This window comes from Cyprinus carpio, chromosome A11 (genome assembly GCF_018340385.1).
Source record: "Cyprinus carpio isolate SPL01 chromosome A11, ASM1834038v1, whole genome shotgun sequence".
NCBI classification, from domain to species: domain Eukaryota; kingdom Metazoa; phylum Chordata; class Actinopteri; order Cypriniformes; family Cyprinidae; genus Cyprinus; species Cyprinus carpio.
This window is the reverse complement of record NC_056582.1, coordinates 22,566,635-22,590,936: the sequence shown is the minus strand read 5'-3', so window position 1 is coordinate 22,590,936 and position 24,302 is coordinate 22,566,635. Positions and strand designations below refer to the sequence as shown.

The 24,302-nt window shown below is 34.0% G+C and overlaps 2 protein-coding genes across 7 annotated transcripts; one reads left to right on the top strand and one right to left on the bottom strand.

Annotated features, from left to right (window-relative positions):
- The first annotated feature begins 1,305 nt into the window (after positions 1-1,305).
- Positions 1,306-14,333, top strand: LOC109055625 (zinc finger protein 362-like). Of its 3 annotated transcripts, none has more exons than XM_042766836.1 (9): positions 1,306-1,523; positions 5,401-5,464; positions 6,445-6,691; positions 6,768-6,893; positions 9,242-9,587; positions 10,597-10,821; positions 10,941-11,019; positions 11,427-11,585; positions 13,036-14,333. In XM_042766836.1, exons 1-9 carry the CDS (start codon positions 1,321-1,323, stop codon positions 13,150-13,152), a joined length of 1,566 nt encoding a protein of 521 aa, XP_042622770.1. In that variant the 5' UTR covers positions 1,306-1,320; the 3' UTR covers positions 13,153-14,333. The 3 variants fall into 3 exon arrangements, with proteins under 3 accessions (XP_042622770.1, XP_042622771.1, XP_042622772.1); XM_042766837.1 differs by lacking the exon at positions 1,306-1,523 and adding an exon at positions 1,593-2,218; XM_042766838.1 differs by lacking the exon at positions 1,306-1,523 and adding an exon at positions 1,595-2,213.
- Positions 14,334-15,336: 1,003 nt separating this feature from the next.
- si:dkey-264d12.5 (cingulin) lies at positions 15,337-23,629 on the bottom strand. Of its 4 annotated transcripts, none has more exons than XM_042766834.1 (18): positions 23,556-23,629; positions 22,689-22,862; positions 22,404-22,524; positions 22,112-22,329; positions 21,599-21,685; positions 21,162-21,330; positions 21,018-21,089; positions 20,782-20,897; positions 20,277-20,347; positions 19,680-19,914; positions 19,184-19,261; positions 18,981-19,103; positions 17,282-17,452; positions 17,029-17,141; positions 16,499-16,640; positions 16,284-16,420; positions 15,727-15,829; positions 15,337-15,641 (listed from the first exon to the last, which is right to left on the bottom strand). In XM_042766834.1, exons 2-18 carry the CDS (start codon positions 22,860-22,862, stop codon positions 15,579-15,581), a joined length of 2,193 nt encoding a protein of 730 aa, XP_042622768.1. In that variant the 5' UTR covers positions 23,556-23,629; the 3' UTR covers positions 15,337-15,578. The 4 variants fall into 4 exon arrangements, with proteins under 4 accessions (XP_042622768.1, XP_042622765.1, XP_042622767.1 ...); XM_042766831.1 differs by having other exon boundaries at positions 23,329-23,613; XM_042766833.1 differs by having other exon boundaries at positions 15,337-15,638; positions 23,329-23,613.
- Positions 23,630-24,302: the final 673 nt, after the last annotated feature.

Sequence of the window (24,302 nt, the reverse complement as noted above, 5' to 3'; positions counted from 1 at the left end):
AAACTAAGAAAGGGAATTATCCATAGCTTTTATTAATATTTTGATTAGTTTTTTTAGTTTTTATATATATATATATATATATATATATATATATATATATATATATATATATATATAAAGTTAAACCAAACAGAGATGTGAAATGTTGTCTGAAAGCTGGCTGAAATAAAATAGGTTTTTTTTTTTTTTTTTTCTATTTCAAGTTATAAGAATATATAGGCTAAGTATATATTTCAGTTAAAGTTAACACTTTTAGTTTGAGTTATTTTAGTACATCAAATTAAAACTGAATGGAAATGAAAAACATTGCCTTGACAACTATAGCTGAAATAAAATGTTTATACTTTTATTTATATTTTATTTCAAGTAACACAAGGTTTTAGTGAACTATAATAACCCTGATCAGTTAATTTGCTTTACGTAATTAACTGGAATAGGCAGGCTATATATGAACAATTAGACACAAACATATTATAATATTATTAATAATATTGTACTTCAAGTAATTTATACTGTTGTCTTTGCAGTTTGTAAATTGTATTGTAAACATACACAACCAGTCAAAGTTAAAGTTGAACAATTTTATGTTACTCATCATTATAAACCGTTTCATTTAAAGTCTTATGCTTAAATTATTGAGATTTGTTTTGTAGACATTTACAGGTGAAGTTCACACACTATCATTTATATATATATATATATATATATATATATATATATATATATATATATATATATATATATATATATATTAATCTCACTGTAATCTTGGAATTAATCTAGATTAAAATGGCTCATTTGAATTCTGCCGAAACGGATGAGTTGGAACAGATGAAGTTTAAGAAACATTCTTTATGTAAAATATCATGTCGGAGCTTGAATGTAGACAAAACAAAACAAAACAAAAAAATAAGCCCTGAAGCATAAATAATGGATTTTTTTCCCTTTCATATCTTCAGGTCACTCATAATTCTTCTGATGAATATTTAGATGTAAAAAAAATGGTAAATAATAACTACTAAATCTGTCCAAACTTCTGATTATTAGTATATATTGTATTGTTTTTGTTTGCACACAGTATCACTATTTCTATTATATTCTATACCTATAAAAATCCAACCTACTCTTCATAAGACATGCATGTATAAATAGATAAGTAATGCAATTCTTCAATGTTGCTACAAAACAATGCTTATTAATAGAAACGCATATTAAATGTTCTTTATGACTCCATATCTCAGTGTCTGCTCTTTTGAGCCCCGTATCGTGGACAGCACTTCTCTGACCTCTCACAGGAGTAAAACAAAATGCTAATAAGTCATGGTTTTTAACGATTATTTGAATGTCAAAAGCTCTGATGCATATTTGGTCATATATGGCTTCGCTGTTCTAGCGCTGTGCCTGCAGCACCCAGAAGTGAACGGCAGGCGACCCGGAAGGTCTGAACTCCCTCTGAAGGCAAAGCCGAAAGAACATCTGAACCTTTCATTAAATCTAATAAATCCACCGTCGAGGTGTGCAAGGTACGTCTATCGCGCTCTTTTCATTTTCACGATTGCATAATTTTTTTTGACATTTGCATGATGCACTGAAGCGACGCTAGACGTCATTCGAATGAGCAAAAAGTTCAAATAAAAAAAAAAAATCAAAAGCGGACGCGTGTTGCAACAATGTTGCAAATGCACTCTCGTGCATTATTGCGTCATGATAGAAATGTTACATTTTCGCTGGAGAGATGCGTGATTTGTTTGCATCGCATGATTGTGGTAGGAAGTCTTTCGGTTTTTCTTTTTTTTTTTTTTCTCCTCTGTTTTTTTTTTTCCTCCTCGAGCCGGGCTATTCAAACCTGCAGATCTAAGTAAACAATCATTCGCTCACTTAATGCAAATAATGCGGCGTTTTACACCTCGCTCTTTTGATCTGATTCACGCGCTTTAATTTTTGTTGCTAAAAAATTTGGGATCTGCAGAATATGGCGCCCTGTCCTTATAAAAATAAGACAGGCTGCCATTTTTGTTTTCCTTTTGTCTGAAATTTTTAATAAAACTGTCTGAGAATGTGGGAGAGGCAGACACCGGGGTCCCGGGCTTCCAGAAGCCACGAAACGCGTCCGTTCGCGTTATTTTGCGAATGTTTTTAATTTAATGTTTGATCAAAGGCGACGTGCTTTAATAGAGGATGATTTCAAGGATGGCGATAGAATAAGAGAAAAAGTTGAGTAAGTTTTTATCTCGGTTTATATCAAAGACTCAGAGACGTGTCATTGCTAACCAAAATATTTATTTGATATTTACCTGTCGTTTAAAGCTGCTGGGTGGTTTTATTAGCATATTAAATAGTTTGAAATGTTGTTACTCACACACTTAACATCAGCGTCATTTAAATAGATACAGGCAGAAATCTTTGTAGATTTAATTATAAAATGCAGCTTTACATTATTATAGCGTAAAACTGTAATTGTGATGCACCTCTATACCAGATAAATGGTCACCTTACATGTTTATTTTGGGACATTTACTATGGTTGTACCATGGTATTCGTGGTATACTTTGAGAGAGAGCATTCTCTGAAGTGTATTTTGCATATGAAAACTTGTTTCCTGCTTGTAAATCTCTCATTATGCTGCATTATCACCAAATCTTGGATTCAATTTTGTTAACTTTTCTTTCAATAAGCACGGTTTTTGTCTTTCTTTTTGAAACTGATTGATCTTTGGCCTCATTGATGTGAGCTTATGCACCTATGCAACCTCAGTTTTTGAGTGGAAAAAAAGCATTATTATTGGATCATTTTGGCAGTGTTCACTAAAAAACTGAGGTGCATTGAGGCCTATGATAAATCAGTTTCAAAAGAAACAAAACCTGAGCTAAGTGAAATAAAACAAGCTAATAAAAAGATTGAATCCAATATTTAGTGGTAATATAGCGTAATGAAATATTTATAAGCAGTTTTTGACTGGGAACACCAGAAAAAAAAAAAAAAAAAAAAAAACAAAGGTGGGGAAAGTTGTTGTACTCTGCTTGAGCAAAGTCAGTAGGCTTTATTCAAATCTGATAACATTAACCAGCTTTTACAGGAAAAAGAAGATTCTTTCCGGGTCAAAGTGACCAGAATGCAGAAGGAAATGATTGCTTGAAGTGATTGTATTGAACAAACAGGACAGTCACATTCATCCTTCCGCCCTTCTAACCTTTTTGAAACGTTTCCATACGGTCTGATTACATTAGCCATATCATTTTCTTGCATTATGTCCATGACACTGTGCTATGAATGTTTTGGCAGTGCTTATGGGTCTTGAGAGTGTTTGACTAAGGGGCCTTGAAGAGAAACTCATTTAGCAGAGCCAAAAATAATAAAAGCGATATGTCCAAATATATGAGCCCAGACCCTGCTGAATATTTCCTTAATGATGCTGAAAGGGTTTCTGTTTCACTTCCTGCTAAAACTGTGGGGTAGAGTTTTCACTTTTCCATATGAATCTGCCACATTTACATATGCATTTGACATTTTTAAGTTTAAACATTCAAATATTGTCTCTTTGTGACTTTGCAATCAGCATTGTTTTTAAATCATGCTTTCTGCTTACAGGCTTTGTGATATTGCCAACATAATTTGAAGAAGTTGCATTTTTATTTTGCCATTACAATGCAAGCAATGAAAGAAAATACTTAAGGAAGATGTAAATTGTTTGATTTTCCCAACGGGCATCATGTTGAGTTTGGCAGTATTGCGTAATCTGTTGTGGGTGTGTGAACAAACAGTGTGAGTTTGCTTGAAACACTTGTTCCGTATCGTATCATATTCATATCACTGTGTCACTAATAATACTTACTAAGTAATGTGCTGATGCTTTTAAAGGCACAGTCTGCAATTAATTAGAGTATAAGTGCAAGTCCTAAGCCAACAGCAAAAGCTTCTGAACAATGGCAGTGTCAACATGATGAAGCTTTACTTGTAACTTGCTACACAAAGTGGTACATGATCCCAGTGATTGATTGTTAAGAATCACACCTTTTAAGGTTAAAATTAATCCTAAAATGTCTTTAATATACTTTCCTGGCTATATTATTAATGATTTGTCAGAGTATGTTTTTTTTTCTCCGTTAAAATTTACACAAAAATTTACATTTGGTGAAAATGTAATCACCCTCAGGCCATCCAAAATATAAATGAGATTGCTTCTTGATTTGGAGAAATGTAGCATTCCTTCACTTGTGAAAGTGAATGGGTGCCGTCAGAATGAGAGTCCAAACAGCTGATTAAAACATCACAATTATCCACAAGTAATTCACATCAAGCGAAGCGAAAAGCTGTGTGTTTGTGATAAAAACCAATCCATCATTAAAACGTTTTTAACTTCAAACCGTTGCTTCTGGACAAAATATCAGTCCATAATTCATGATAATGCTTCTTCCAGTAAAAAAAAATCCATCGCCCTCTTACATCAAAATCAACCACATATTTGTTTAGAACTTGTTTTAGACTCTTTTCTCTTGTAAACAGTGCTTGACCTGTGCGTATTTTTCTCTTGATTCAGATGAGATTTTTTTCAAAAAGCAATATTATAGATATAGGACTCATATTTTAGCCAGAAGCAATGGTTCAAAGTAATAAAAATCTTAATAATGGCTTTGTTTCTTACAAACACACATCTTATTGATGGTAATTGATGGGCTGGAGTGGTGTGGATTATTGTGATGTTTTTATCAGCTGTTTGGACTCTCATTCTGACGGCACCCATTCACTGCAGAGGATCCACTGGTGAGCAAGTAATGGAATGCTACATTTCTCCAAATCTGTTCCAATAAAGAAACAAACTCATCTACACCTTGGATGAGAAATTTTTGGGGTGGACTATGAAGTCCCAACATTTTTCTTCATTTATATCCATGAGTATTTTGATGAACATCCTGTTTTGCTCTTAAATATGTCACAATATGGAAGTTAAATGGGTTGTGAATGTGTACTGCACTGTTTCAATTTAATTTAAGTCATCTTGGATTAGATCCGCATTTCTAATCAATAAATAATCATGGGAGGTCAGATCTAATCTATGCAGTATAGTTTTCCAATTTATTTCAGCTGCCTCACTCTCATTCAGTTGCATATGATCCGAGAGCCTTCAGTGATGGAGGATGTTACCTTTGTGCGGTTTGTGTTTCCCAGTCAAACCTTCAGATCCTGCTGCATTTTTTCCCCAAAAAAAACTTAAGTCATTGTCTGTCATAATTGTCTTCATCTTTGAATCTCTCATCAACAAGTAATTCAAATTAAATATGCAGTCCTGAAAAGATCCATTTGGTTTGCTCTCAGCCTCGAATCGGTCACATAAAAGTCACATAACAATGCATGATGTAAAAATAAAGCATCATTAATCAAGCATGACTCTGTGTGTTTCAGAATGGCAGAACCTCGATTTAATAATCCATACTTCTGGCCACCTCCACCGTCTATTCCTGGTCAGGTAAGAAAAACGAACATGCATCAATGGGCAGACTTCATTAATCCTTGTCTTTTATCTAATAGTAACAGAATCAATAATTTACTTAAGTTCAGCACTAGGCTTAATCTTTGTCTAGACAATTAAGTCTTTATTGTTTACTAGTTATCTTAAGTAGCAGATAAGGGCAGCAGCATGCTAAAGTTTAGAGTGTAACACAAAGTAAACATAAGAATAACTTTAATATTGTTAGTAATATTTCAAGATGAACACTTAATGGACTGAAGCAACTTAGGTTTAGTTGATTATCCATACATCATTAAAAAAAGAAATGTTCAGATGAGTATTAAATCTGATCATCAGGCTTTTGAGGAATGTTTATTTGTTCATCTCTCAATCAACATTGAATTGCATTTCATTATATGTACAGAGCTTACATCATAAAACTAAGCATTTAAAATTCATATTATTGGAGATATAGTGTAGCAACTGATATGTTTATCATTTTCTTTAAGTAGTCTATTATACTGTTATAAATGTAACTTTTTACATTTTAATTTTATTTTTTTTTTTTTTTACATTTTACTTTTTGGCCATATTAATTGCAGCAACTGAAACAAATTGCACATTTTTGCTCAGTTTGAGCCTCTGAAACCTTTTTTTTCCCTCCTTGAGCATGAGCTCCATATTCTCACTATATCATACAATATGAGCCATAAAAGCCCAATGTATCTAATATCATAATATCATATATATATATATATATATATATATATATATATATATATATATATATATATATATATATATGTATATATATATATATATATGTATACATGTATTATAAGGTTTCCATTTCACAAAATCCGATTTCTCTGACTTGTTTCATATTTCAGGCTTTACAGGATTAAACGCATGTTGTTCTCCTCATGTCAGAAGTTCAGAACCAGGAGGATTTGAACCATCTGCTTGTTCTAATCTCACTTTCACCCCTTTCTCCCCAGTTGGATAACCTCATGCTGATCAACAAGATCAAAGAACAGCTCATGGCGGAGAAAATCAGACCTCCACACCTGTCGCCCACTTCTGTCCCTTCCCAGCAGCCCTTACTGGTGCCGCCCACGGTGACCGAAGGTGGGCAGCACAATATATCATCGCCCAAGCTGCAGCAGATGCCGGGACTCCATGCTCACAGCACCACCCAGGCCGACATCGCCCTACACGCACGACCCGCCAGCAGCACTGTCGCAGGTACATTCTCCATTACATAGCACAAATCTGCTCACTGAGACAAACACTTAATGCTAATTGTGCACAATGTGGGCAGGTCGTATTCTGGGGGACGTAAACTTGAATCTGGATGATAAAACAGCTATTAAAGCAAGAGGATTGTGGGAAGACTGGCATTTGCGGCAAATCATAGACCAGCCATCCAGAGCGAATCATCTGTCAGGTATGTGAATGCAAATTGTTGTTATTGTTTTGTGCAAATGTGTTTTTCCTGTGATATACATTAAAGGGATACTCCACCCCAAAATGAAAATTTTGTCATTAATCACTTACCCCCATTTCGTTCCAAACCCGTAAAAGCTTCGTTTGTCTTCGGAACACAATTTAAGATATTTTGGATTAAAACCGGGAGGCTTGAGACTGTCCCATTGACTGCCAAGTAACTTAGACTGTTAAAGTGCAGAAAAGTATGAAAAGCATCGTCAGAATAGTCCTTCTGCCATCAGTGATTCAACCATAACGTTATGAAGCAACGACAATACATTTTGTATGCGAAGAAAACAATTCGTCTCCTCTGTGTCTCTCCACATCACCGTAGCACCATTTTGTAGAATATCCAGTGAACGCAAGCAGCTTACACTCTTCTGTGTCAGCCGTGTTGCACGGATGCGTTCAAATCAAAGCGTAAATACATGTAGAAAAGGTATCCTTGCGTCATGGCTGACACAGACTAGCGTACGCTGCTTGCATTCAGTGGATATTCTCCAAAATGGAGAATACAGAGACATAGAGGAGATGAATTGTTGAATAATGTCATTATTTTTGTTTTCTTCACGTACAAAAAGTATTCTCATCGCTTCATAACGTTACGGTTGAACCACTGATGGCAGATGAACTATTTTGACGATGTCTTTCATACTTTTCTGGTCCTGGACAGTGTAAGTTACTTGGCAGTCTATGGGACAGTCTCAGGCCTCCCGGTTTTCATCCAAAATATCTTAAATTGTGTTCCGAATACTAGCTTTTACAGGTTTGGAACGACATGGGGGTAAGTGATTAATGACAAAATTTTCATTTTGGGGTGGAGTATCCCTTTAAAGGACCATAAATGAAAGTGGGTTGGTGATTTATTACAAGATTTTCATTTTGGGGTGGAGTTTTGGTTACATTGATGTTTTTAATGTTTTTGAAAGAAGTATCTTCTGCTCATCAAGCCTGCATTTATTTGATCAAAAATACAGAAAAAAACAGAAGTTTTGTGAAATTTTTTTTTTACTTAAAATAATAGATATACTTTAAAAAAATAATTTATTCCTGTGATGCAAAGCTGAATTTTCAGCATCATTACTCCAGCCTTCAGTGTCACATGTAACATCCAGTCTATCACATGATCATTTAGAAATCATTCTAATATTCTGATTTATTATGAGTGTTGGAAACAGTTTCTGCTGTCGAATATATTTGATGAATAAAAGGTTTAAAAAGAACTGCATTTATTCAAAATATAAAAAAAATTCTTATAATATATATTCTAATAATATATTTTCTTTACTATCACTTTTTATCAATTTAACACATCCTTGCAGAATAAAAGTATTGATCTTATTTAAAAAAAAGAAATAAAAAAAAATTACTGACCCCAAATTACTGACCAGTAGTGTATATTGTTATTACAAAATATTTATATTTAAAAAACATAGCTTCTTTTTTTTATTTTTTATTTTTTTACTTTTTATTCATGAAAGTATCCTAAAAAAGTATCACATGTTCTGAAAAAAAATTAAGCAGCAGAACTGTTTCCAACTTTGATAATGAATCATCATATTAGAGTGATTTCTAAAGGATCATGTGATAATGATCCTAAAAATTCAGCTTTGCATCACAGAAATAAATGATAATTTAAAGTATAATAAATTTAAAAACAATTATTTTAAATTGTAATAATATATCACAATATTACATTTTTTTCTGTATTTTTGATCAAATAAATGCAGACTTGATGAGCAGAAGAAACGTCTTTCAAAAACATTAAAAATAGTAATGTTTCCAAACTTTTGGTCTGTACTGTAGATGAGTTCTAGATTTGGAGAAATGTAGTGAATGGGTGCCATCAGAATGAGACTCCAAACAGCCGATGAAAACATCACAATAATCCACACCACTCCAGTCTATCAGTTAATGTCTGGTCAAGCGAAAAGCTACTTGTTTGTAAGAAACAGATGCGTCATTAAGATTTTTTTACTATATTGTTGCTTCTGGCCAAATTATGAGTCCATAATAACTCTTCCTCCAGTGGAAAGTTGTCTCATCTGAAAGAGGACAGAAATATGCACAGATCAAGCACCGTTTACAAGCAAAACCATTAGTGTGGATTAATGTGAAGTTTTTATCAGGACTCACATTCTGACGGCACCCATTCACTGCAGAGGATCCATTGGTGAGCAAGTGATATACAGTAATGCTGAATTTCTCCAAATCTGTTCCCATGAAGAAACCGTCTCATCTAGTATTCAATTTCATCAAATTTTCATTTTTGGGAGAGCTTTTTCTTAAAGAAATGTTAATTTTCAGGACTGTCCCTGACGTCTTCTCGAACTGCCAACCACAACACATCAGAGAGCGTGACGCCGACCACCTTGTCCACTCCAACCACCAGCAGTCAGACGCGTCAGAGCAGCGCACCTTCCCCAAACCTCATCTCAGGACTGTCCTGTGGGCCGGGGATGGATGTTATCAAAAACAGCGGAGGACTGGCAGGACTGCTGGGTCCTCCTCCGAAGAGCATAGGACGAGGTCGCAAAAAGATCAAAGCTGAAAACCCATCTGGGCCGCTCTTTGTCGTTCCCTACCCATTCCTGGCCTCTGGAGCCGACCAATCAACTGTCAGCATCACTGCCAAAGAGGGCAAAACCTACAGGTACAACTTTATTATTATTATTTTTATCATTATTACTAAATAAATAAAAAAAAAATATTGTTTGCATATAAATATAGCGTGATTTGCGTATAAACAGTAGAGCATGCTGCTTGCAACAACAAAGTCAAGGGTTTGATGCATTAACTGATAAATGTATATAATTTGAATGCAATGTAAATCACTTTGGATAAAAGCATCTACCAAATGCATAGATGTAAATAGGGCTGCATGATTTTGAAAAAATCTAATTGCTATTTTTTTCTTAAAAATTGCAATAGCTAGCTATTACTATTATTATTATTATTATTATTGCTACTACTACTACTACTACAAAAAAAAAAAAAAAAATTAAACACAATGTGAAATATTGCTCATGTAATATTTCAATGTAAAATAAAATTTGAGAAAAGCCATCAAAGAAAAACCATATAGCAGTTTCCGCTTTATTCTGATTAATGGCACAGCTCGAAAATATTTTTCTATTAATATTTTTGCTATTTTTCTGTTAAAATGTTGTAATTATACAGTACATCAATTCGATTTTTTTTTTCTGATTTTTTTTTAAATAAATACCAGAAAGATAATAATATTAGTAATAATAGTAATAATAACTTATTATTATTATTATTATTATTATTATTATAACTAAAAAAAAAAAACTAAACAAAATGTAGAATATTGCCTGTGTAATATTTCAATGTAAAATAAAAATCTAGAAAAGCCAACAAAGAAAATCCATGTGGCAATTTCCATTTATTTTGATTAATCATACAGCCCTAAATGTAAATATTTCAATATTGGTTGTCATGTGTCTCCTCTTGGTTTGATTTCTTGGTCCAAACCCAGACTGAAGTGTGTTTTCACTGTGTTTTATTTGGCTCCAAACTGCCGTATACGTCATCTAAATTGCTTTCATAGCATTTGCAGATTTTACTGGCCACATAGCCTATATTCCAGATCCTGTGTTTTTGAAAAAAATACTGAAGATTATTTGCATTTCTTCTTGCAGATGTAAAGTGTGCCCGCTGACGTTCTTCTCCAAGTCAGACATGCAGATACACTCCAAGTCCCACACGGAAGCAAAGCCTCACAAGTGCCCTCACTGCACCAAAACTTTCGCCAACGCGTCCTACCTGGCCCAACACCTGCGCATTCACCTGGGAGTGAAGCCGTATCACTGCTCCTACTGCGAGAAGTCCTTCCGCCAGCTCTCACACTTACAGCAGCACACCAGGTAACTCTTCAGCCTCAGCTTGTCCACGTGCTTGATTCAAAGAGCTCAGACTGGCTCAGTGACCTTCAAATTTTGATATTTGTCATCACATATTGCTTGTTTTTTTTTTGCATCTACAGAATCCACACAGGTGACCGGCCATATAAATGTATCCAACCAGGCTGTGAAAAGTCCTTCACACAGCTCTCCAATCTGCAAGTAAGACCCAAATATCACTTCTTTTTTTGTTGTTGTTATATTTTATGATGTAGTATTATTTGTTGTAGTAATATTTTTGTTTGTTTCTGTCATTTTTATTAGTTTTATGTCTGACACACACACACACACACAAACACACACAAACACACACACACACACACACACACACCACACACACACACACACACAAACACACACACACCTATATAATATATATATATATATATATATATATATATATATATATATATAGTATATAGGTGTGTGTGTGGTGTATATACAGTGTATATATACAGTGTGTGTATATATATATATATATATATATATGTATAATCAGTCTTTCGTCATCTGTCTGGGTAAGTGTGTGTTTGTGTGTAACGAGAGCTTTGTTTCTTTACTCGCTGCAGTCTCACCAGAGATCACATAATAAAGACAAGCCTTACAAGTGCTCCAACTGTTACCGTGCTTACTCTGACTCTGCCTCCCTCCAAATCCACTTGTCGGCTCACGCAATCAAAAACGCCAAGGCATTTTGCTGCAGCATGTGTGGTCGAGCCTACACCTCAGTAAGTACTACAGCATTCATCATCCTGCCTCCTCCACCGTCTTGTGTTTAGTAGAGTGGGATGTGCTAGTTTTTCCTCAAACTTTCAGACCAACAACCATGTTAAATCGGTTAATGTGTAGTTGATAGGAAATACTTTTACAGAGATTGTCTGACATGCAGTATTCCAAAACATTTGTGATTGGAGTTTTGCTGATTCTTTTATAATTAATATGCATGCAGTATTTATGACCTTACAGTAACTGAGGGTACATTTACATGACGATGATGTGCTTAAAATGTAAAAGTTTTTTCTTCGTGTTTTTCACGTACAGACAACAAAATTGTCAAAATGATCCGTTCACACGGATCCGACTAAAAAAGCTTTATTTAGACAATAACAGTATTATTTTCAAAAACCTGCACTTTTTTAAAAAACACACTGTAAGATCATTAAAATATATATATATATATATATATATATATATATATATATATATATATATATATATATATATATATATATAATATATATATATATATATATATATATATAGGCAAAAATTATCTTGCCTATATATATATATATATAGGCAAAAATTATCTTGCCTAGGAAAGTTCTTTCTTTCTTTTTTTTCCAAAAAGAACTATTTAAAAACTGTTGTAAGAAAAGAAATGGTGACCAGTTACTGTACCTAAAAATTGCAATTCATATATATTTTCAAATCTTGATTCTGATTTATATGTATTATGTCATATTTCATATTGATACTGTATAACATTATTATATTTTTAATGAAAAGGCTATTTAAAATAAAATGACAATTTAAATATTTTTTATTTCAAATTTTCAGTTATTTATATATTTATTTTTTTTTTTTTTTTTAGAATCGTACCACCAGTGTTATTTTAGTGTAATTGAGATTATTTAATTGAGTGTACTATAGAAATGCTATTATATTTTTATTAATAGTTGAATTTGAATTTTTTTATATTTTCCATTTTAATTTTTGTTAAAGGTGTTTTTTTTTGTTTTGTTTTTTTCTGTTTTTATCATTTTTATTAGGTTTTGTTTTTAATGTCTGTTTAGTTTTGTTTTTAGTTTTAGTAAACTATAGCCCTGAGTACCTCCGTTTGAGAACCACTTGGATGTGGCATTTCTTACATGCTCCACTATTTGAACCATTATTAAAATGGCAAAAGATATAAAATAAGTGACAAATTACTTTTACCATTTTAATTTGAAATATTTAGTTATTTATTTGAATATGTATATATATATTTAATTTTAAATGTCCATAGTAGTACCACATTTTGATTTTTCTTACATGCCCAAAAAAAAAAAAAAATCAATTGTTTTATGATTTAGACCACATGTACATGCAGTTTATATTCTAGCACTATGCAATCTTTTTTTTTTCCTTCTCCATGATTCATGAACATCTAATATGTCGTATAATGCCTCTTTCCAGGAAACCTACCTTATGAAACACATGTCTAAGCACACGGTGGTAGAACATCTGGTGAGTCAACACTCGCCGCAAAGGACCGAATCACCCAGCGTTCCCATTCGCATTTCCCTCATCTGAGACCCTGGCCCTGGACCAGTCCGCCATCGGTCGGTCGGTCAGTCTTTCCCAATCTTGGCATAAGCAAACCAAGGTGGTTTGACATTTCTTTTTTTATGTGTTTGTTAGTTTGTTTTAGTTTTTGAGAACATTCCAACATGTATTAGACTGTGTGTATAGAGGCTCAAAACACAGCAGCGGTTTGGGAAGTTTCTGTTACACACATTCCTCTTCTCCAACTCATCATTGAGTTGAGAGGAAAGAATCGGGAAATCCAAAGATGGTTTCACAGCACTTTCAGGCCACACAGTTTTGGCTTTAAAAGTTTCTGGTCTGTTATGACAATAAAGGCATTGCTCTTGGCAGCTAAGCGTTTGGGACTGTAGGTATTATGCATTATTAAATCACAGGACATACGTTGTATGTTTTAAGCTTGGACCAAGTCCAGAACCTCCTCTCATATTTTTCTATGCTGTCTGGGAAAAATCCCCTTCTTCTAGGCAACTCAAAGTTGGTTTAGAGACCAATGGTCTTGTGTTTTGATAGTCAATCATAAAATATTTTCATTTCTATTAAAACATTTCCTTGATTGTAGGGAAATCGGACATCGAAATGAAAATAGCTTTAGCATTAAAGTTAACTCCTCAAGAGGACTGTTATAAATCTACTTCATAGGCAAATCAGCACATTTAGATGTTTTGCAAGATTGATCCCTTAGTGCTTCACAAATGTTTGTGGTCTGGTGCCAAGAATGGAATATGAAAATGGCAAAAGATTCTGATGTTTCAGAATAGACATGCATAACATTTCAAAATTACACTTAAAAAAAAAAAGTGTAAACCTGCGACGATTCATATGTTACGGGTGTCAGCATGCATTTGACATTCTAGATGAGTGAAAGCTGTCAGGAAATGTCCAGATTACTATATTTTGCATAAAAGAAAATGAAGATCATGATTATGATTTATTTTGTACTTTTTTTTTTTGGCACAAGGCATTATTTTCATCCTGTCCATAAGTATTTAAATTTAATAAATGTCTCATAAATTGTGTAAATGTCTTATACAAATACTATACTTCATTTGTTTTTATTTTAATATTGGTATTAATATTATAATATAATGTCCAGTTTTTAAAATGTTCCATAAAATCATAAAATTCACCCAAACACACACACACACACACACACATATATATAGAGAGAGAGAGAGAGAGTGAGTGAGAGAGAGAGAGTGTGTGTGTGTTTGTGTGTGTGTGTGGAGCATTTCTTACTGGTCCTAAAAATCTTCATTTTCTTTTGTTCAAAATATCTATTTGCATTTTTTTTTCTTTTGATTTTGGGGTGAAATGAATAACCTGGACATGTTCTTGTAAGATTCACCCTTTCAGCCAGAGAACAATCTTGGGGGAAAAAAAGCTGTAGAGTTGCCCATGAGATTTGTGTAGCTGTATCGATGTCTAGAATACCTCCTTGGCTTATTACACATGTTTATACTTATTATTATGTTGAAATATTAACGACTAACATGTTAATTTTACACATTTTAAGCCTTAACCATTTTATCACTAGTTGTTTACCATCACATTTTCTATATATGTTATACCATATTGGTGTTTACTTGTGTACTCAGTACTTTTATGTAATTTTATTTCCTAGCATGAACATGCTGTAAATAAACTATACAGTACTTAAGTGTTAACCAGTTTATATAAAATGACTACATGTCTAGTTATTATGAAATATACCTTTTTAATTGTCTTGAATTGTGGTACTCTATAAGATTTTCCTTGGCTGCTACATGCAAAGTCAAGACATGGAGAGGAAACGAAATTTGTAAAAGTAAGCAAATAAATAAATGAGAAAATTCTGTATTAGTCTGTGCGCTCATTATATGATTACGCATGCTGGGTTACTAAAACTACTTTACATTCTTTTAAAAAGTGAGTATTTTGTAAGTGCATTGATGTTATTGAGACGGCCTTTTTATTCCTTCAAATGAAGCCGTCTGCATTATGCATTATGCTCATATACTATTAAGTAAGCCAGTGACTTTAACTTTTTCACCATTTTTCCCCCTTTTTGTTGAAAAATGACTAATAATAAAGTAATAATGCTAAATTATATCTATTAAGACGATATCCAGAGTTAAAAGCAACACATTTCTGGTTTTGTGTCGGTGAAGGGGAGACTTGAATCTTAGACCAAAAAAGTTTGCGCTAGGAGAGGAGTGGAGAGGACTAGGAGACGGCACATAAGGGAGCGTTTTCAGACTTGTTATTGACTCAATGCCCTGTCATTATGTCAATTATGTTCTCACATGAGGAAAAGGTTTTTTTGTCTTTTTTTAGATTACATAGACACAGAGAAATGGGATGAGATCTTTATTTAGAAATATTTAGGTTTACAAAAATAATTTAATTTACACTGAGAAGAAAAATGAAGATATTTATGTAGGAGGAGTAGTTTGGTCTTCGCCCTCTATGACACGACTCTCGGCAGTGACTTCCTGCTGTAAAATGTGAACAAAGATCACCTAAACCATCAGTGATCTTGATTTGTAAACCTGAAAATCAGATCTAAAGGAATGTACTTACATCACAGTTCGTCTCGGCCAGTATCGTCAGACATTCGATGTGCTCCGACATTTGTGCTGTTGTCTGCTTTAGCTGAACATTTTCTGTTTCAAGCAAATTCATCCTGAGGAAGTTAAACAAGAAATGCAGTTTTGATCGATGGATGGATTGGAAAAAGGAAACTACCAGTTAAAAGTTTGGGTCATTTAGAATTTTTTAAAAAGAAGTTTCTTATGCTCACCAAAACTGCATTTATTTGTGAACATTATAGTTTAAAATGGAATTTATTTGAATTTATTTTAAAATGTAATTTATTCCTGTGATCAAAGCTGAATTTTCAGCATCATTACTCCAGTCTTCAGTGTCACATGATCTTCAGAAATCATTCTAATTCTAAAGAAACCATGTTTTGCTGCTAAGAGACTATTTTTAGGGTTCTTTGATGAATAGAAAGTTCAAAAGAACAGCATTTGTTAGAAATAGAAATCTTTTGAGTAAAAGTATTCATTTCTGTTTTAAAAATCAAACTGATCCCAAACATTTTTACAACAGTAGTGTACATCTACAACTAAAAGTACCTCATCTGCATGGTGGAAATCGCATCCGAAGCATTTTTCTGTGCCTCTTCAAAGTCATGCAGCTGTAAAAGAAGCTGTCTGTTCTTCTGAAGCAGACTCTCATTTTCAGATGTGACCGTCTTCATCATGTGTGCCGTCTAATGAGGAGCAGGCATCATCATTTAAAGGTGACGCAGTTTTTCATATTTTTCACCCAGGCTGCCATGTTACTGTACCTTTTCCTCCTGTTTCCTCAGAATAAAAATCTCTTTGTCCAGGTCTTTTATTTTTTCGTCACGCCACCCCGTCTCTCTCAGGTAAACCCCTCTGGCTCGGCTCAGCTTGTTTTTGTAGTGGATCCGCTTGTCGTTGTATTTACTGGAAAAAAATAGCGGAAATAATAAAGAATCTCTTCCAAACTTGTTACTTTTAATCACTCAAGTAAGCATTTTAATTATATATATATATATATATATATATATATATATATATATATATATATATATATATATATATATATATATATATATATATATATATATATAATATATTTATATTTTTGTTTTATTTTGTCATTTTTATTAGTTTTTTATATATATGTCGATATTGTTTTATTCATTTTTATTTCAGTTTTAGTTATTTTAGTACATCAAGTTCAACTAAATTAGAAGAGGAATGGTTTTTGGGGTTTTTCAGTTAATGTTTATTTTATTTCATGTAACAAAAATGTGTTTTTTTTTTTTTTAATGGTTTTAGTTTTCTGTACCTTTTCTCGGTGTCCAATCTAACTAGAGCTAGCTGAAGTTCTGTCGTCAGAGAGGCAGTCTCCTGTTGACTGCTGCTTAGTCTGTTCCTCAAGTCTTCAGTGTTTTGTTGGAGCTGCTCATACAGAAAAAATAAAAATCATTTTGAATTAGTTCATGTTAATATTAGTATATACAACCTAATATTGCAGTCTACTGGCTAAAGACCATTCAGGATTCCCTCAGTAACCCCAGTGTCAGATCTGCATCAGGTACCCTGAGGTTCTCCTGCTCGGCGTCACTGATGCTGTTTTGCAGCTGTGTGTAGTTCCTCCTCTGGGACAGCAGCTCTTGTTTGGTGGTGCTGAGGATGTTCTGGATGCCCTGCAGCTCCTCAAACATCCTCCTCTGCTCTTCTGCATCCTGCTGAAGCTGGACGTCCTGTGACTGATGTGAAAGTGAGTGTGAAGGTGTGTGTTCTAATAAATGTCATAAGAAACTTTTTGTAGACCAAACCCATAAAAGATTTACTCGAAGCACCACCTGAGATTTATTTCAGTAATTTAACAACACATTTGCATATTCAATGGCTCCGTTTTTTTTTTTTCGTTTTTTTTCTTTTTTACGGTCTAATAACATGCAGAAGAAAGGGCGGGGGCGGTTGGTATTTTTTTATATATTTTTAAATGATTTGATATATATATATAATATATATATATATATATATATATATATATATATATATATATATATATATATATATATATAAAATATGGCTGCACAAACTGATATTGTGATTATTTTGGCAATTTTAACAGTGATATGGAATTTCATCTCATATTGCTGCTGCAGAGAGATATTTCAGGATGTTTATCAATATTTGTTTTTTTTTTAACTATAAAAATGATGACATATACAGTCAAACCAAAAGTTATTCAGACACCATATAATTTTTGATATTTTTTTTACTAGTTGGTGCAGAACACTATAGTTCATTTATGTAAGGGAAGGTAGCAAAATAAAGTAAACCACCACATATTATACCCAAAAATTCTTCATACAGTGGATTACCAGTAAAAATTTGGGACCAAAAATGATTCCGACACTTTGACTTGACCATGTTTTGCTTAAGTGTTATCTAACATTATCAATTTGTTCTGACACAGTTTAACTCTGAGTTCTTGTCATATTTTATTACCATTTTCTAAACTATAGCAAATAAACTCTGATAACTGTGTGAAATGTTAAAGGGGTCTGAATAAATTTTGGTTTGACTGTATATCAGTGGTAGATTGCAGTTGTACTATAAAATTAAAAAATAAAAAATTGATAATTACAAAAGAATAATTATATAAAATATTATTATTTTACACTACAAGTGCAAGTTTGGGGGTTCGATTCCCCGGGAACACATGATAGGTAACAATTGATAGCCTGAATGCACTGTAAGTCGCTTTGGATAAAAGCGTCTGCTAAATGCATAAATTTAATTTAATTTTTAATTTTTAATTACCAGTCAAAATTCCTCTCTATCAAAACATTTAAACCCTTAAGCGTTTAACATTTCAAAACCAGCTCAAGCTTTGTTGGAATCTTTGTGAAATTTTGTGAAATTCTGTCTGCAGAAATGTTTGAAATTATGCAAATGAATAAATAAAGTGAACAAATCGCACATTCCGCTCCTAAAATACACATTAAGCTCAGCACATACAAAAAATGGAGTTTGTGAGAAGCATTTTCTGCGAAACGAGCCACTTTGGGATGCTGAGAAACACTGCATCAAAGCTTCACACATGTGCTTATTTATTTAAATCACAGCCTTTAATTTGATAATCAGATTAACTATATTGCAATTTTATTTTAATTCATTGTGCAGCCCCATTCATTAATGTTAATTTTACCTTCAATTTAATGAATTATTAATTTTTCAAACCCCCATTTGGGAAACCCCGTGTCAGAATAGTGGTTTCTTCACCTGGACCAAAGCCTTGGCCTGGTCGATTTCCCTCTGCATGGTCATAGACAGCTGCCTAGTCTTCTGCTGCTCCTCTTGAAGGGCAAGCTTCAGCTGGCAAACGTTATCCTCCAGAGACAACACCTAAAAAATCAGTTATTTAGTCCCTTAGCACAACTAGTGACCAAATCAGCTTTAAAAATGAGTCAAATGGCTCTGGTTACCTGCTTCAGGTGTTTGTCACATTGTCTTTCCACATCCTGTGTCTCAAGCTCTCGTACCTTAGTTACTAAATCTCTCATCTGTGAAGACATGCATGAATGCAGTTGCTCATTAAATTTGCTGTCAGTCAATTAAAAAAATTAACTAAGTAATTACACACTTTTCTGTAATTAATCACATATATATATAAATATGTTTAATGGCATATTTTCACTAAGTAGCCTATTTTTACTGCTACCGATGTCTCTATTAAATGCATTTTCCCTCAATTTTAGCCATTAATTTTGCCCATTCGACTTTACAGTTTATTTGTAAGCCATTACTTTTAACATTTAATAGGCTTTGAAAAATATATCATAAACTTAGAACTTAAAACAGTCTTCACATAAAAAAGTCAAAGAATGCCAGGAACAAAATGAAACTGAAAAAAAATCTAACTGCACAATTAATGTGTTAATGGTGATGGCCCTTGTTTTTGTATGTAATCTTAGTCCTCACCTCCACCTGAAGGCTGCTGACGGTGGTCCTGTAATCATCCGCCTGCTTCTCACAGAGGTTCTGGAAGTCTCTCACCAACTGCTCTGCCTCCGTCCTCTTCCTCTTCTGCTCTTCACATTCATCCACTGCCCTCCTTCGCAGGTCGGCCTCCATCTCGAACTCCATCCGCAGCTTCAGCGTGACCTGCGTCAGATCTCGCAGCATGTGTAACCTCTCCTGCATCTTGTCAAGACACCTGGAAGGACAGTTTGTGCTCGTGTTGATTCTTGAAAAGTCCATGATTTGGAACCAACAGCCTGAGCTTTCTTTAATGATTTCTGAGCTGAATGATTGAGAGAACAGTATGTTTAATGGGCTGTCCTCATTGCACACATCGAATTATATATATATATATATATATATATATATATATATATATATATATATATATATGTATATATGTATATATGTATATAAATATATATATGTGTATATGTGTATATATATATATATATATATATATATATATATATATATATATATATATATATATATAAGGTCCATTAGCGTAAACAATGTATCTGCTTTCTAAGATATAAAGTCAAAGTGAGGCCGAACCCTTGATGGATATCCTCTTCCTGTGGCTTCTTGTCTTTGGATGGAGTGACAGTGCTGTCAGGGCCTTCAGTCTGTTAATGCAAAATAATATTCAAATAATATTATACATATGCTCATCGGGGCATTATTTGAGTATAAAATACAAAAGGAATTTAAAGACTGTTTTCTATGTATTTTAAAATTTAATTTATTCCTGTGATCAAAGCTGAATTTTCAGCATCATTACTTCAGTCTTCAATGTCACACAATCCTTCAGAAATCATTCTAATATGCTGATTTGCTGCTTAACAAATAAACTTTTTTTGGAAAGTTACTGCATTTATTTTAAAAAGAAATCCTTTGTAACATTATATGTCTTTACTGACATTTTTTGATTAATTTAGTGCATCCTCACAGAATTAAAGTACCTTTAAATTAATAAAAAAAATAAAAATCTTACTGACCCCAAACTTTTGAACATCGATTTTCTAGAATATTTATTAATCTTTTTCCATGATTATCTTACCATTTCAAGCAAATGCACATGCTCCGCCTGTAGCCTCTTCACCGTCTCTCTAAGGTGACACAGCTCTTCTTCCTGTTTCTCATTTATCTCTTTCGTTTTTCTCAATTCAACAACTTCTAAAAAAAAAAAAAAAAAAAAAAAAAAAATCATCTAACTAAAAGAAAGTCAAACTATGAGTTCAACTGAGAGGTTATCTATATGATGCAAAAGAAAGAGAAATGGCGAATAAATTATACCACAGCGTTTCAGTTTCTCCACTTCATGACGGAGGTGCTCGACTTCCATTTGAGCTTCTTGCAGCTCTGGTTCTAAGACAGAAAGCATGATTTTGATCTCAGTATGTTCATGAGTGTGAATGTGAGACCAGTGAAGTGATTTACCATAAGCCTTTTGGGTCAGGTGAGCAGACTCCAGCTCATCCGTGAGTCTGCGGATCTCCTTGTGGGCCATGGCGAGTCGAGCAGAGGCCTCTTCTACATCTCGCTCCAGTTCCTGCAATGTTCGTCCCTTCAGTGTGTCATCCCTGCTGAACTGCAGGTCAACCGTCTGCTACAAACACAGAAACTCATGTAAAACCATGCATGAGCATGACAGGAAGCACGCTGCTTGCATGCATGCATGCTTGGAAAATGAAACATTCCCAAAAAACAAAACAAAACAAAGGTTAGTAAATGTGGTGCTTGAGTAAATTAAACACGCAGGATTGCTGGAATCCACATGATGAAATGAACGTGATATTAATGCCTCTAAAATTTCTCCTCTTGTTTTCTGTTGCACATTTCAATGACATGCATGAAGTTAATTGTCATAAACATACAGGCAGTAATTTCTGTTCACTCTGAGCAGCCTTTCTGAGTCCTAGAAGCCTCTTCCAAGGGCTCTGAATGTCTGGTGGTGCCACCTTCTGGAAAGATGAGGAGGTACATTTATTAAGTTCTGTACTTAACAGAAAACAAGAATTAGTTCAGGAATATTGTTATATTATCAAAAGTGAAAACTATATGCAATTTATTATATTTTTTATTTTTATATAAAGTTATACAAGTAATATAAGGATATTTAAATTAATCTGCTACACAGTATACTCACGTAAAGCAATATATATATATATATATTTAACAGTCAGCTGCTTGAGTGTTTATATTGTTGCAAAATATATTATCATTCTGCTCTAATCTGCTAAATGCAACTGCAAGGCATTAAGATATTAATATTAAGATGTGATTGTTTGTGAAGCTGCTTTGAAACAATGTGTATTTTAAAAAATGGCTATATAAATACATTTGACTTGACATATAGTAAGACAAAACCTGAGAACTGATTCTCTTACTTTGACCACATTCTCTCTACACTCCTTTGACGTTTGCTCCTTACGGACATCAGGCTCCTGTGCGGTCTTCCCGTCCACATTCTCCTGGCTTTGTGTTTTCTCCAGCAGGGAGGCTCTGTCTGCGAGGAGGTACGCCACCTGTTCACTCAGGCTGATGGGAATAATATCAGCCAGACCTTCCTGAAGTAGCATCTCAGAGATCTCACTCCTCTGTGCTTCTGTATGCATAAATTCAAATATCATGAGTGCCGAAGAGCTGGTCTGATAGAGGACAGAATAGACAGAAACACACCTTGTTGTCGGTAGATGTCATCCAGAGTAGCATGGAGCGTTTTGTTTTCATGCTCAAGATGTAAAGCCACAGAATCTCGGGTCTTTGTGAGACTCTTAATTTGATTAACATATTGCTGAACCTGACAACATAGACAACGTAAAATAACAAGACTGCAGGTTCCCTTTTTTCTGTCTAAACATCTCATTTTGTTCCACAGACAAAAAGGCACTCATATGGATCTGAAATAAAATGCAGGGGACCAAACGATGAGTCTCCAGGTTATATTTCTTTGGCTGTACTCACATTTTCAATCTCAGCAACACGTTCTTTCTGCAGATCTTGTATCTGCTGTTTGAGGGATCTCACGGTACTTTCGCTGCTCCTGTAAAGCTGCCACAGCAGAGACAGACGCTCATCGCTGGAGGCCGAGGAGTCCAACCCTTCCTCCTGCAGCCGCTGATCCATGTCCTGCAACATCTGTCCATCCCAAACAGATACAGAGATGAACATACAGATGTTCTATCTATCTATCTATCTATCTATCTATCTATCTATCTATCTATCTATCTATCTATCTATAGTCTATCTATATATCTGTATTAGGGTCTGGTGTGTTTTAGATGTTGTTTACACTAAACACGTGATCTGCTCATGTTGTTTAAACATCTTTTGACAGCTGTTGTTGCAGATCGGTGGCGCACATGCGCACATCCTTTTTTCTCTTGAAACGACTTAGCGGTTTTCTAGCATGAAAACATTCCAACTTTCTGTTACTTTTGCTTTTCAGCAAAACGAGTAAAGCGAATAACGCAGAGAATAGTACGAGGTATATGTATATAACATCAGATGGATGTTTACCACACTCAGATCGTGATGTGTTTCCCCATAAAGAACAGTACATTTAACGATCTGCCACGTAAAGTTCTTTAACAAACACTCTTACCTGTGCTGTGCACATCTCTTCGCGTTATTCAGAACCATTTAATGACTTATTATTCTTAGTTACTGTTTTGAAAGTGAAAATTCCGCGAAACGCACACACGTTGCCGATTATCCAAACTCTACTGCGGTGACTTCAATCGAATCGTTTTACTTTCATGTCCCTGTCGCGTTCTAACGGAACTTCTTAACTGTAACCGTCGCCTAGAAACGGATGTTATAATGTATCACCTTCAGTATTTTTCAGCATTTGCGTGAAATTGACGTTCATCAGCGTACAGGCTTTGTGTGTGTGTGTGTGGGACGTCCTGCAAAAGAACCCCACAAATCGGTAATAGGAAACCCGGTTCCATAACAAGTAGCATATTATGGTTCATTACACGAAACGGGCGCCTTTTGCACTTCGATAAAAAGTGGTTTTAAGTACATTTCTAAAAGATTTTAAACGTTCCATCAAACTTCATAAAGCATTGTTTTTAATTTTCATGTAAAATACTGAATTAAAATAGTTTCTTAAGATCCCCTTCCTCATACATCAAATTCACACATTGAAACTAACCATTTGAATGAACAGCACTAGATAAAAAAGTTTATTTTGGTAAGCGGAAAGGTTAAGGGGGATTTATGGGTGTGAATTGATGTTTCCCTGGGTGGTCTGTTTCCCCTCCAACAGGAAGTAATTGTCCAGATTGCTCCATGTAGGAGTTGTAGGAGTCCAGATTGCTCCATGTAGACCTAAACTACAGCACCTGACTACTGTAACCTATCCATGAACAGATGTGAATATATTCATCAGACTGACAAAAATCTATGAAAAAGATAAATAACACTTAAATAGTAAACATAGCATATCATTTTTTAAAATATAATTAATATACAATTTATTCATTGCTGAATCTACCATATCAGAACATCAGCATGGACTGTTGTGTAATTATGTAACAGACTCTGGGTTTGGCCGGACACAAACTCAAGCCC